Here is a 13747-nt window from a genome sequence, read left to right on the forward strand (position 1 = left end):
TTTGCTGTGGTTGGTGGCTACTGATTGTGGATCAAACCTCTCAATTCTTAAATTCGGGCCCGGGACCATCATCTGTAGTGTAGTGGGTTAAGCTTAGGTGCTCTCTGTTCTGTTTTCGGCGAGAAATGAAGTTGTTATGTATCGTAATGCACGAATCCATTCAACAGCTACATTTTTACCTCTCTTTATCTGAAAAGTTTTTGCATCTGCCCGGCCAGACAGTCCTGCAGTAAATACATTAATTCAAGAGGTGCTGATTAAAAAAGTTCAAAAATTCTGTTTACTGTTCCTTGTGTGTGTTAGTGCGCCATATCTTCCATTTAAGCTGCGCTAATTACGCAAGGTTTTAAATTATCGCCTACAATAATGACGTTGCGAAGGCAGATACGCCCAGACTCGCAAAGGGGATTGTTGTACTGGAAGCTCAACAAGAGGCAGGCATATACAATACGAGGGCCTCTAGAATTTCGCCTTCATCCAATTTCGATGGAGGCGAAATTCTAGGGGCCTATGTACTGTGTTATGTCAGTGCGCGTTAAAAAGCCTCAGGTGGTCTAAATTTCCGGAGCCCTTCACCACGGTGTCCCCATAGTCTGAGCCGCTTCGGGACGTTAAATCACCATAAACCAGCAGAAACCAAACTAGCAAGTAGGTAGAAGCTTCGAGCACGTACACAATTGGAGTGCGCGGTAAGGGGTCGTCCAAAAAAGTCGCCGCGAGGTCATTAGATGGCGCCGCGTGCCGGCGAGCTGAGCGCCCGGTTTTCGCGTTGGGACCAGCCAGCGCGTTCGCATTGGCGACGCGCGGAAGCAAATGCTACGGTAGCGTATGCTACAACTCTTCCTAATGCTCGTACTAACGCTAACGTCTTCGTTTCATTTAGTGCCTACTTCATCCCACGGCTCATGTCACCGTTCCACGACCAGCCCCTGCCTCTTGTGCACGTACCCTGACACACTCAGAGCGCATGCATTGCACCTTTTTAGCAGGCTGTCCGCTCGTGATACGTTGCTTTCAAAGATGCGTTCGTTGCCTACCATCTGCGAGACCTAACTGCCCTCGACTTTACCCGGCGTTCGAGATGAGAGGGATACATGGACTTGCTTCAAAAATTTAACTTGTAAACTGCGTTGTATTAATCTTATAGCACGGGTCAGCCGCATGCCTTCCTGCCGCCGGGTATTCTAAGCATCGCAGCGATTACACCACTTCATTTTGGTCGCGCGATTCTATATCACTGATTAAATGTGTATACCAATTGAAAATTTGCTAAAGTGTTGCATCAAAAAATGACATTGAAGTTCGGCACTTCAGGCCGTCGTAAACCGTCACGGACAGTTTATGACGGGGGAATGCTTGGTGCTACAAAAATCCTCATCATGGCGAGAACTAGAGTGAAATTTACCATATGGAGAACCAAAGTAACCTGAAACTATTGGAGATGCTACACCGTTACTACAGCGTAGTGAGAACTGAAAAGCTGTATTGGAGTCACCACAAAGCCGAAACGCCCATTTTAGTACTCGATACCGCTGTTTTGATTATTGTGCAGATGTTGAGGTTATCCTATGTTTAGGATATGTGAACGACAAAGATATCATCAGTCACTGTTTGGATATCTTTATTTTAAATGAAGATTAAAACATGTGTATTGTACCTATTTGGCAATATGCTCAAATTGCAGAAGATATATGGTAGGTAGCTTGTTACTCAGTACTTCATAGCGAAGACGCTATTTGGGCAGGCGTGGCTCGTTGAAGGACCCGCCAATTCTTGTGTAGTTCCTCTTGAACTCTCGGGTGAGCTTCGTACAGAGATGCTTGTTCTTACCTGATGAATAAATAAAAGACGTTAGTACAGACCTCCGCCATACGTTGAAACTGGAGGTCTTCCTTGTGAGATTTACCATATCAAGCAAGTGTTTGTGTCCGCTTCAAAAGACCCAATAATGGCTGGCCAACCACGGAACGGCGCCGACAGATCAATAATGGTGCGGCGAAATAAACAATGAGGAGTTTACTTCATGCAGAGTTAGCGAGTGCAGTACGATTCATGGAGCCGTGTAATTTGACTCTATACCTACCGCGATATACTCCACCTACTGAGTCTATTAATCGTACTTGTTTACGAAGAGATCAGGAGCGTTCGAGCGGCTTGAATAATACTGTGGTTAAGTAATAAGATTTGGGAGGAAAGTTAGACCTTAGACCCTGAAAATAGGTTGGTTCCGCGAATAGGTCAACCCCCAATTTCAGATTGGCTCTGACGAAGATTACTGCACCTCGGTTATGGTTCTACGCACAGCTTTCAAATAAAAAGCTTGCATGGGTAGCTCCCGCAGTTGCAAATACGTTTGATTTGGTCCACTGATTCAGTCTTCGTCATATCGTAGGGACTCACCTTATACGTGACGCCTACTCACCTCTGCCACATTTACTCATGCACTCCCAGCAGGTACCGAATCTGTTGCCGTTTCCTTTGCAGCCTCCATACACGAATCCCAAACAATACCCTCTGCTGATATCGTAGTACCACTGTGGTTTATAAGCCTTGCAGAAGCCTGTATCAGGCTCTTGACGACAAACCGAGCCAGGTCGACGTTTAGCTGTAAAAAATAAGAGCTTAAGGTCAACTGTCATTCGTGATCTGAGGGTATCTGGTAAATGCGCTCCTCCCCGTTCTCATTTTGCAAGCCAGTTCACTCTCGAGGTTCACACCGGTGGTTACCACATGCCATAAGTAAATGTATTCCCTTGCCATTTTCAGCAACTGGCTGCCTTTTGTAAACAGCCGTTCTCTTCTGAAACTTTTGGATATTACTCCAGTTTCCGGCATATTACTTTCTGACCAACCCATCTGCTTTTCCTGTCAAAGCATTCGTCCCCTGAGTTTCTTAGCAACACAATGTCATCAGTGAATCGCAGATTACTACGGTATTTTCTATTAACTCTTATGCTCCCTGCCTGTCACCCTTCCTTCTTAGTATTTTATTACTTTGTGAATTTCTGCACTGGCTCTGGAGCCGCGGTAGATGCGTTCTAGTATTTCGCTTATGGCTCTTCCACACCTTGATGCCGTAATGCCAGCATGACTCCTAAGCTTTCTCGTAATCTATGAAGTCTATATACAGGGATTCATTATAATCTGCGCATTTCTGTGTCACCATAATAATAGTGTGAATATGGCAATTGTCGAGTAGCCTTTAGGAATGCCTGCCTTGTCCTTTAATGTTTGAGTCTGTCGTGATTTCATTAGCTGTTACTTTAGTGAGTACCTTGCAGGCGGTGGACAGTAAGCTGATCGGCCTTTAATTTTTTCAAGTCCGTGACGTCCCTTTACTTATGTATCAAGATAACTTTAGCGTTCTTGCAAGATTTAGGAACGGTTGAGGTCATAAGGCATTGCGTATGTAGGATGGCAAGTTTTTCAAGCACAGTCCCCCCTTAATATGCTACCCTGGCGTTTATCGAGAACAGTTCAGTGTTCACATGATTATATTGAACCGCGCCGCGACCAAGCAAAAATTCCCTGCGCAGCAGGTCGCTCTCAGGATGTCATAGAATTCAGGGGCTTTAGGGTGTAGAAAGCGTATGGCATTTCTTGAAAAAATTTTGTGTTGAGATCCATTCTGTTATAAGCACTACTATGCCGGTAGCTGCAGCTTATATTCTGGACAGGGAAGGCTTGGAATTCCTTGCTTATATAGTATCGGAAACTCAGCACAGCTTGTTCGAACGAGTGAAATATTGTAGTAATGGCCACACTTTAGTGCGCTGGTGGAAATCTTGACACACACGCCACAGCCTGTGGCTCAACAATTCGCACTGACCTGTGGGCGCACGTTTGGTCTGGGTACAGGCATTTAATAAACTTTTTCAAGGTGCCGGTCCTCGCGTAAGCCATCAAATGACACAAAACTAGGATCTAAGGTTTTAGCACTACATGGCGCCACTACTCACATTATCTGTGCAACCAGTTTGCGCCACTTTATAAAGCGCCGCGTTCGACACGCTGTGGTCGGGTTGCTATGCCAGGGTAGGAAACTTCCATATACACGACTGTCCAGCAAGTACAAACATCAACGCCAATTCCTCCCATAGCGGCCGGAGAGAAGCCAACTAGAGCATTGTATTGTCGTCATGACAACGGTGTCCAGCCTAACAAAAACGTAATATCCGAACCGGACTCGAGCCACCGATGAAAAAAAAAAAGCATCTTCGTATCGCGATTACTAGACGATTCGGCCACGGCCGCAGTCTCATCACGCCACGTGCGTGGGCAGGATTCATTCAGTTTTAAGCATTAGCTAACCTCCAGCCGCCAGGTGCGTTGAAGTAGTTTAAACCGGAACAAACTGAAGTTTCCTACCCCTGGCTGTGCCATCACATGTGCACCCCAGCGGTCGCTTTGTCTTCCGAGAGACAGGCTATCGCCTGTGCAGTGCACTCACGTAGGCAGACTTCCAGACACTTCTCCTTCGTGTTGAAGTTGTTGGCGTTCCCATGACAGCCACCGTAATAGAAAGTTTTGCATGTTCGGGCAGAGGGATCGAAATACCACTTTTCAATGAGAGCTTTGCACAGGCCCACCTCTGGCTTTTTGTAGCAGTAGGGTGGAGCTCGCTGGGCAACCACTGAAAAAAAAATGCTTTGTTAATTGATTCAGTTGACTGAGACACATTGTGAGCGATCAAGAACGATGCAGAGAAAGGTTAAGAATTAATTTCGTTCACGAAGGCTGTTGTGACACACGCCGAACTATGAGTGCACTTATGCGTTTGCATCGGTTTCTATCGAAATACGGGTACCATGGAAAGGGTTGATACCCACAAACTTGTGCTGAGTAGCCAGTTATTGACACGGAGGAACCATGATGGTCAGGACACAAAAACCTTGTAAAACACCTTAAAAGATGGACGGATGCTTCAGAAAGGGGTTCTAGAGATAGACGAATGCTTGTCAAATGTGAAGTTCAGCTTTCCGAAGAATATTTGTGAAGTAAACAAAGAACGATAGGCCAGCGCCACAATAAAACCCAAAAAAGAAATCTCGAAAGAGCAGGACAAGGCTCATACTTGTGCGACTTGTGTTCTTTAAAAGAGGAGCTGAAAACTTCTTTTGTGTTGTCTTAGTTGATCGCACGAGCAAGGATATTAGCAAGGACGCAGCGCATATTCCCGGCTGCATGAAGAAGTGTTTAAATTAAATAAGGACATTTTCCCATTGATGTTCATAGTACGTAAAGCTTAACTAAACTGTATTCTACAATATTTTTCCTCGCAGATTCATGGTTACCTTCCGCTTTGATAAGCCCACTGGCGCTTTGCACGAAATTTTGTTTCCTGCTCAAAACTGACAGAGAAAATAAAATTGGAAGGTGCATTCCTCAGTGCCGCGCTGCAGCTGTGGTGCCGGAAAGGTTGACAGCGAAATTCGGTAGTGATAGCTATCGTGTCCATAGTACAGGAATATTATTATTCATGCTTTGGCTTACATCGTCAACTAAAACCTCCATTTAGCATCACACAGAAATACAATTTTCCACTTTTTAGTACACTTTGCCTTAATATTGACGCGTGCATTTGGAAAGAAATTGTTGGTATTTCATAGAAGACCGTTGGCAATAGCCAGCGAGGAACATTTCTGAAAGTCATGAGAGCTCCCATGCTTCTATCAAAGCCCTGTAGTATTGTATTAGGCGCTACTGGTAAATTCGGTGAGGATTCGGTATAGACTGCGCCCACTGAGGTTTGGTGATGACTTTTTAAAGCTGAAGCCTTCAATGCCTCATCTTTGTCGACAGAAGCTTGTCGACAGAAGCTTGTCAGCAGAGGTGTCACGCTTTTCGGCTGTTCGAAATGGTTATGACGTCAGAGCGTGCGGATTCGCAGTAATGAGGTCACCCACGGATGCCTGACGCCCCCTTTTGGAGGACACGACAACTAATGAAATAGCTGTCGTCCGCTCCCACAGGGGGCGTCATGGGGCGTAAGGCGTCTGTGGGTGACCACATTACATACTTCATTACTGCGAACAGAGCCATATATACAACTGAACTCATCGAAGCAGAGAGAGAGAGTCGTGTTAAACAAGAACTCAAAGTCGCCAGTCAAAGTGTGTAGTTGTAATGTGTAGTCAAAGTGTGTAGTCAAATAAAGCACTAGTACAGCACAAACAGTCTCGCAGTCAATGCCAAACAGTGCGCTAGGAAAGGCTTTCATTTTGCAGCACTTTAGAGAATCAAAGTGCCCCCTGAATTTTTTTGGACGCAAGCGGCGCCAAAAGAAAGAGGATAGGGTAGGCACCACTGTTTCTAAGCGTATCCAACAAGTTTTTACTGCTAACATGACCCGCTGTGTTCGATGGATTAAGAAAACGCCCCAAAAGAAAGCAAGGCCTAAAGTGCAAAAAATCTGTCTCACATGTTGCTGGCAGTGAGGTGCAAGTTGCAGCGGGGATCATCAAATCTGATGCTGAGTTTTCAAGGCTAGTTGAATGTTTAAAAAAAGATAGCAGCGTATTTCAAGGTAATTGCATCTTCACTTTCACTTATGCAGTTGGGTTCTCAAAACTGGTGAAACGAAGTGTGCCACGCGTGAAACGTGTGTCATGTGCGAATGGAACCAGTGGATGGCTGGCGGCACTGGGGTTCGAACCCCCGCACCTCTCACATGCAAGGTAGATGTTCACACCGCTGGGCTATCGCTATGTTACAGTCAACCGATTAAATTGGCGACCGAGACACAAATGGCAGCAAACGTCTGACAACTCATCATCCCTCGACCATTGCTTGAAAGAATGTTTGATATAGAAAAAGAGGTGGTGATAGCAAGCGAGGTATTGAAGCAGAATTGTAACAAAACTGTGCGCCCCCGGTAGTTCTGTCGGAGGACCTGGGGGAAAAATGGCGTCTGCATTGATTTTTGTTATTATTTGGACGTCCAACTAGGAAGAAATTCTGCCCAACATATGCCCTCAAGTTCGTGTCACAGATCACTGGCAGCGGAGGTTGCTTATATCCCCACGCAAACGCCGAAGAAAACAAATTCCTGTTGGCACGATAGCGTTTAAATGAACGACGGGCGACAGATGTGTCCAGTCCCCTCATCGAGTGTACGCAGTAATCGCGCTGCCAGAGGAGCAGCCGTAGCTTTGCAGGGCCGTTATAAAAGCCTAGCAAGTCCAACACTGAATTATCCAAGCATCGTATTGGAGCCTTTCCAGAAAAAAAACCAGGCTGATATAATGGAATATTTTAAGAGAAGGACACGTATAGCTCCAATCTATCCAGATTAAACTTTATGGATGATGTGACTGATATGCAGCATGAGCGAAACTTTTCACTTTCAGTACGAAGGAAGTGCGCAAGCTAAAGTTTAACAATTGAGAAATGATTACCTCAACTGAAATGCAAGTGTTTACTCGAAACTGCTTTCTTCTAGGGACTTAAGAACGACTTCACAAAGGCCGGGTTACGTGCGTAGTTGCATGAACTAACTCATTTACAGTTTTATTTTGTGTACGATGACAGCTCATTCGAATTCTTTGAGGTTGTTTGCGAGCAGGGAATCTCCACCAATCCTAAAATGTTTTTTTTTGTTATTTATCATACTTGAAATTGTCTATTGCTTTTTTTTTTATTTTCCTGTGTCCTCAGCCGGCTGTTCCGGATTTCTCTGGGCGGAATATTAGAACTCTTGAACATAGCAGCAGCGCTCTAGGATATCTATGCAACTTGACAACTGTATTTTGAGAATGCCCTGGCTTGTTCCGATGATTTGTTTCATTTGGGTCGGTGATGTCTGGTTTGTGTAAAGTTTACACTTGGCGTACTGCAGACTTTTAAACTTTACTCATCCCCATTCATGCAGTAAAAGCATAAGCTAACAGTATAATATCACATAAAAATTGATGTTCTCTCTAAACGTCTCAGGCGAGATGTGTGTTGTAACAAGAGAAAGTGATGGGCTGCTCTGGCAGCTGTGTCATACGCTCGGAATTTAGACTATGTCGACGTCCTCGTTGTATTTTGGCACATGAGAATCAGAAATACGGTACTGAGCCGACATATAGTATAAAAAGAGCAAAATTGAAAACGAAATTTTCGCATCGTTTCTTATAAGCGCAAAGTTCGTGTGCGGACCGACACCCTATGGCCATTCGTTGTGGAACGGCGGTAGTTTTATTGCATCCATGTAATAATTTGTTCCGCCTGATTTCCGGCATATAGAAGAAATACGAAAAATTTTCTCCTTTCTAAAGATCGCAGTGATTCATTCAGGCCATCCCCTTCTTACCAAAATAAAATTAATCAGTGAAACTATAAAAATCAGTTAGTAGGGATTCCGAATGACCAAATATCGGGATAAATGAGGCACGGTTGCATTTCATGTTGTAATAGTTGGCTTAGTCACCGTTCAATCTGTACTTTTATAGTTGGCGTTTAATGGAGTGCTATATTCTAATGCTTGTTATGCAGCACGAAGGGTTTCTTTTTCATAAAATGCACAACAATCAATAACGCTAATAAGTTTTGTTTCATTATATAACAGGTGCTTTTACACTAGGTTGGTAATGACACATTAGATAAAAAAAAGTTTCAAAGAGAAATTGGAGTTGAAAACGACACCTTACCAGAGGCAACGAATGCGGTGGCCAAAAGTATGCTGAAAGAGGCGCGATTATGCATGGCGGGAAAGCTCTCCCTAATGCGTCGTGGAACGTTGCCACAAAATCTATGATAGACAGGCTAATGCACAGTCTTATATATAGTACGTTGCGTGTTTTGCTTAATTTCTTTTTCAGGTTGTGATATATTTGGCAAGAAAAACAGTGCTTGTCTGAAAGAAATACTTTCGCGCACACTAAATCTTTAAATATGGAGGGTCGAAGATGTCGCAAAAGTATCAACTGCCTTCTTTTCTTTTTACGCATCACCCTTAAAAGTATATGCCCTTTTTCAGGTATTATCTGAGGTCATCGGCTTCTATTGCGCACGACATTGTTCTCATGATAGAAAAATATTGTAGAAGAAAATCCGCTTTTGTGGTGCAAAAGCACTTGCGTTCATGCTCCTTACTTCGGTTATAAAAAAACAAAAACAAAGTAACCTGCAAGCTTTACGCACGCAGGCACCTCTCAACTGGCACACAAAAAAAATCGAGCTTACTTTCAGCTCATGTATTGTTTTTCGTTATATTTCACAACTGCTAAATGCATCTGTCGGAAAACAATGTGATTGCTTTTTGGCGGTGTCGATGAGGGCGACTTCTACGCTAGCGAAATAAGTGGGTAGCATGGAGGTGGGAAAAGTGGACGGGCCAGAAATCCATTCTTTTCTTATTGCAGTGTGTTCCCTGTCTATAACAATGTTTTTCTTTAGAGAGATAACTGATTGCTCGTTGTGCGCAAGCAATGATTCAACATGTGTTTCCATTGGCGAGAATTCGTGCCTTTTCTAAGCCTCTTGAAGATGTGGCTTTGTATTAAAAAGGAACTATACGATGACCTCAGGTGGCCGGGTTGTTGTCTTTTCGGAGATCACCATCCTTCTATTGTGATATTTAGTTCTTTGACCGAAGCGGTCGGTTTTTGAATATGTTGCAGAGGAGCGAAGTAAAAAAAAAATTATTCGCACTGTCCTTCTAGCAGTGGTTGCGAAATATTGTTCAGCTGAAGTTTGCAGCGTCGCTTTTAGAGGAGCTAATCTTGCTATCATCTGGTGGAGTGAAAATTTTATATCTTGCACCTTCTCTTATACACCCTTTGATTACCGCAAATAGGAGAGCTTAAATATTAGGAAGTAAACATAACAGCTATCATTTTTCTAGGAGGAACAACACGATGGAGCTTTTTTCCGCTTAAAAAGCACTCGCTCAAAAGCAGGAGCATAAATTTGGATGAACGTTGCATGGCTAAATCTGGAAAGGGCCTTTTTTTTTACGAAAACGAACAGATACCATCGAGAGGTTGTAAGAAAAGGACTGCTTATAACGCATATAATGAACCCAAAAGACCGCGACACAGGGCGACGGAAGGAAACACACCAGTTCGGTACCAACCACTAATTAAATAGGTCCAGTTTTTAGCACTGCTCTGATTCCCTGTTTTCTTCCTATTCTTCGGTATAAACAGAATTCGCGATGATTATCGCATGAGCTGCAAACAGAGGCCGCGAAAGTTTTCATACTGCATAACAAAGCTCCCATGCGCATGAAAATTGACGCATATTTGTGTTTAAAAACGCGCGAAAAGTATGATAACCCGGTATTTAAATTCTCAATGCTCCCAACAGTTCCTAAATGTTCCTGAATTTAATTCCCCCTTCCCGCCTTTTATGAACCAACTCGAGTTTCGAGGAACCTGAGATGCAACCAAATATGGCGCACCAGTTAGCATCGTGCTCACGTATTCAGCTAACTCCATTTGTTCTAAAGCTGAAGGTAAATTACATTATTTAAGGAGAAAGCTCCGTAACACGCCGGCCCATATTAAACTCAGTGCCTATAAAACTCTTATAAGACCTACCCTAGAATATGCTGATATAGTCTGGAGCCCCCATCAAAAAAGTTTAATCAACAAATTAGACCGCATCCAAAAACTAGCAGTGAGGTTTGTCTATTCAAAGTATTCACGCCAAACTAGCGCTACCAGTCTAATAGTTCAGACAAATTTACAAAGCCTGTCACAGAGAAGAATCATTTCAAGATTAAAGTTCTTGTTCCAACTTCTTCACGGTCACTTCAAAATAGCCAACTCACAATACTTACACCCGCCATTCAAACACTCGTCTAGAACAAACCATAGTAAAACACTTCGTCAACCAGTCAGCCGTGTAAATATCCACAAGTACTCCCTGTTTCCAGATGCTATATCATATTGGAATAAATTGCCTGAAGATGCGGTGAAGTGTACGTCCGCGGAACTATTTCTTAATTATATCGAAAAAATTGACTTTTCTGCTTAATTCTCTCCTAATCTTTTTGTGTTTGGGTCAGAGAACATCTCTGTATTTTTGAATTTTTGTTTTTACTCTGTTTGATCAATGATGCATTGTAAACACTCCTGCATGGGCCCGAAAAGGGCCTGCAGTATGTTCAAATAAAATAAATAATAAAATAACTGCGATGCTTTTTGCTTTGCTTTAGGGCTCTTTGCTTCTCGAAGGCGGCAGAATAGTGCTGAGTGCGGATGACTAACATAGCGTGGCTCACGTCGTTAATTTGCTATGTGCATAGACTTAGGCGTAGGCGCGATATGGTCAAATAGCGAGGATTCCAGTGATGGTACAAACTAAGTTTAGTTTATTAGATGGAAACGAACTCCAACGGCAGTTTAAAGCTTTGTATATACATGCACTCCCTGAGAAGTTTTTTATGGCTGTTGTATTTCCCCAACGCATAGAAGCATAAATATATGACCTGTAAAAGGTTAGCTGAAAGAATGAAGTATTGTAGGGAACGATGAAGGGCCCCAGTTTCCAAGCAGCATATTCTAACATATTCGGAGTGTAAGAAGAAATCTGCATGGCATTAAAAGCATCCTGCACTTCCGATATGCGAAGTTAACATGTGGCTTGATTTGTGAGCCGAGGAGCGGGTGGTAGATCATACTGTCATTCCTGCGACAGTTGTGAAAGGAGCGTGAAGTTTTCACCCTACGCGATAATTTACGTGTCTTATAGTGTAAAACAGACGACCTGAATAGAATTAAAACACTAAAGTAGTTCTTTGTGCACCACGTTTAGGATTAAGGCATGTTTACAGCTGCTCCAGTGTAATGCCCCAAAGCGACTCAGGCTATGAGGGACACCATAGCGGAGGGCTCCGGATAATTTCGTTCACCCGGGGGTCTGCAACAAGCGCTGACAGCGCACGGTACATAAGGCTCTAGAATATCGCCGCCATTGAAATTCGACCGCAGCGGCCGGGATGGAACCCGTGTCTTAAGTGACAGGGGCCGAGCGCCATAACCACTCAGACAGTGCCCCGGCCTTCAAAATTATTACCATCGCACGTTAGACTGACTGAAGCCTCAGACTTACTGCCAGAAAATTTTACCACAAAAAAAATTCTGGAAAGTAATAAAATCGAAACTGTGACGCTTACATGACAACAAAAAATTGGCAGTGTCATAACTCTCCTAAACCAAGTTAGACGGAGCGAAAGTTTCATTGCACTTGGCTACGTTTCGTTGGTCAAACGTTTGAAACGCCACGCAGGCGTTCCAGGCACACTGTGAGCCGCGCTATCAATCATCCATGGCGAAAATACATGCGGGAGCGGCATCGTCTCCCAAGGCGAACGCCGAGTGACGCGCATGTGCCGAGTCACATGACCACATCTGGTGAAGCGGCGGTCGGCGCACTCCGGTTGGAGCAGTGGAGCATCGGCTGCCGCTGCTCTGAGCCACGTGGTCTGAAGTCCCAGCGACACCTCCGGCGATCCTCCTGCTGAAGGTCAAACTGCAACATCCGATGACCTTCACGAAACAGGGCCTAGTGGAGCTCTCGCCCCAATAACATGAAATTCTGCGAACCTTGGCGCACAGCTGGAATGCACTCAGGTAAGCAGTGGGAAGCGCCTCTTGCTGCCTGTAGTGCTCATGTCGAAACACCTCTGACAGAAAGCCGCCTACTGAGAAACTACAGAAAAACAAGGGAATTGTCTATGAAACGCTGTACAGGTTCTTTTGGTTTGCGCTCGCCTCCGGCACCTGTTTTCTTCAGTTTGTGCGGACGCAGCCTCTGCAGCCTTGACGCTGGAGCCAGCTTTTCCAACCTACGACGTCACTCTTTGCAGAGTCCTTACGTGGCGTCCTCTTTTCTGCGGTTTCGGTGGCACGCCTTGACACCAACGCCTACTGCCCTTCAATAAGTCAATATTAAGTTTTGGGATTTGTTGTACTCGCCGCACATTAGAAGTGCAAGTTAGCACGAACCTTCCGACCGCTGGTGATAAAAAAAGAACGCTGCGCAGCAGTGCGGTAAGCCAGGTATCCCGGGAGTAGATACTGGCGGAAGCAGACACATTCCAGCAATAAAAGGCGGCCGCACGATATCCATTTAATGTACGTGCCTCTCATCTCTGCCGCGCGCAATGCGGCTACTGCCGAGGCCTCTGTCGTAAGGACTGAGAGCCCCACAAATCTCGCTGGAAAAGACAATGGTTGCAATAATTTTGACCTGCCCCCGCAACAAAACCCTACGTATTCCTGTGCAGTATTATTGAAAACATGACTTGTGGTGTTGAGATGTGGTGTTGGAGATAATCCTGTGCCCTGAAGCTAGCATATGCGCGTCTGTTTGTTTACGTATTATTTACGGCATTGTAGAGGGCTAGCATGCACCATGTGTATTTACCCCCCCCCCCCCCCCTCGTTTTCTCGCGGCTAGGGGAGGTCGGCTTCGCTATTGAGCGGGCCACAAAGAGATCTGTGGATGCGCGCGGGTTCATTAGGAGCGCCCATCTCTCTGTCTCCTGTGTCCCACCGCTGCAGACTCTGGAGACCCCCCGGCGGGGGGGCTGCGAGGAGGGCGCAAAGCGGAAGCGGCAGTTAGCGCTCAAGGCGGGCAGCAGCGAGAGGGGGAGCAGCCGGCTCGCCCAGACATCCCATTGTCCCCTTTCGGGGAAAGACGCGAGTGTCGGGGTCGCGGAGCTTGCTTCTCGCCCAGGACCGCTTCGCGCCAGTATACAAAGAGCAATAAAAACGTAGCGCTAACAGGGTGACGAACGACGACGGGTCACCAC

General features: G+C 44.9%; 2 protein-coding genes across 2 annotated transcripts in view; one reads left to right on the forward strand and one right to left on the reverse strand.

The window, feature by feature from the left end:
• Positions 1-1732: 1732 nt before the first annotated feature.
• LOC149331558 (amblin-like) lies at positions 1733-12471 on the reverse strand. The gene is made up of 4 exons (XM_089557366.1): positions 12366-12471; positions 4451-4633; positions 2423-2605; positions 1733-1830 (listed from the first exon to the last, which is right to left on the reverse strand). The coding sequence occupies exons 1-4, from the start codon at positions 12469-12471 to the stop codon at positions 1733-1735; spliced, it is 570 nt and encodes a 189-aa protein (XP_089413492.1).
• LOC149331559 (amblin-like) overlaps positions 12394-13747 on the forward strand; it is a 48463-nt gene continuing 47109 nt past the window's right edge. Inside the window, exon 1 of the mRNA XM_089557367.1 lies at positions 12394-12563. Coding sequence (XP_089413493.1) covers positions 12521-12563 — 43 coding nt within the window. The 5' untranslated portion in view covers positions 12394-12520. The remainder of the gene's footprint in view (positions 12564-13747) is intronic.

The sequence above is a fragment of the Amblyomma mixtum genome, chromosome 8, assembly GCF_055824585.1.
Source record: "Amblyomma mixtum isolate Tamu chromosome 8, ASM5582458v1, whole genome shotgun sequence".
Classification (NCBI taxonomy): Eukaryota; Metazoa; Arthropoda; class Arachnida; order Ixodida; family Ixodidae; genus Amblyomma; species Amblyomma mixtum.

Excerpts from the sequence above, each read along its gene's own strand:
- LOC149331558 (XM_089557366.1), bottom strand. The coding sequence starts at position 12,471 with ATGTTGCAGTTTGACCTTCAGCAGGAGGATCGCCGGAGGTGTCGCTGG. Across the intron at positions 4,634-12,365 it reads GCTCCACTGCTCCAACCGGA|TGGTTGCCCAGCGAGCTCCA; the intron begins GTGCGCCGACCG and ends TTTTTTTTTCAG. Across the intron at positions 1,831-2,422 it reads CATGAGTAAATGTGGCAGAG|GTAAGAACAAGCATCTCTGT; the intron begins GTGAGTAGGCGT and ends TTTATTCATCAG.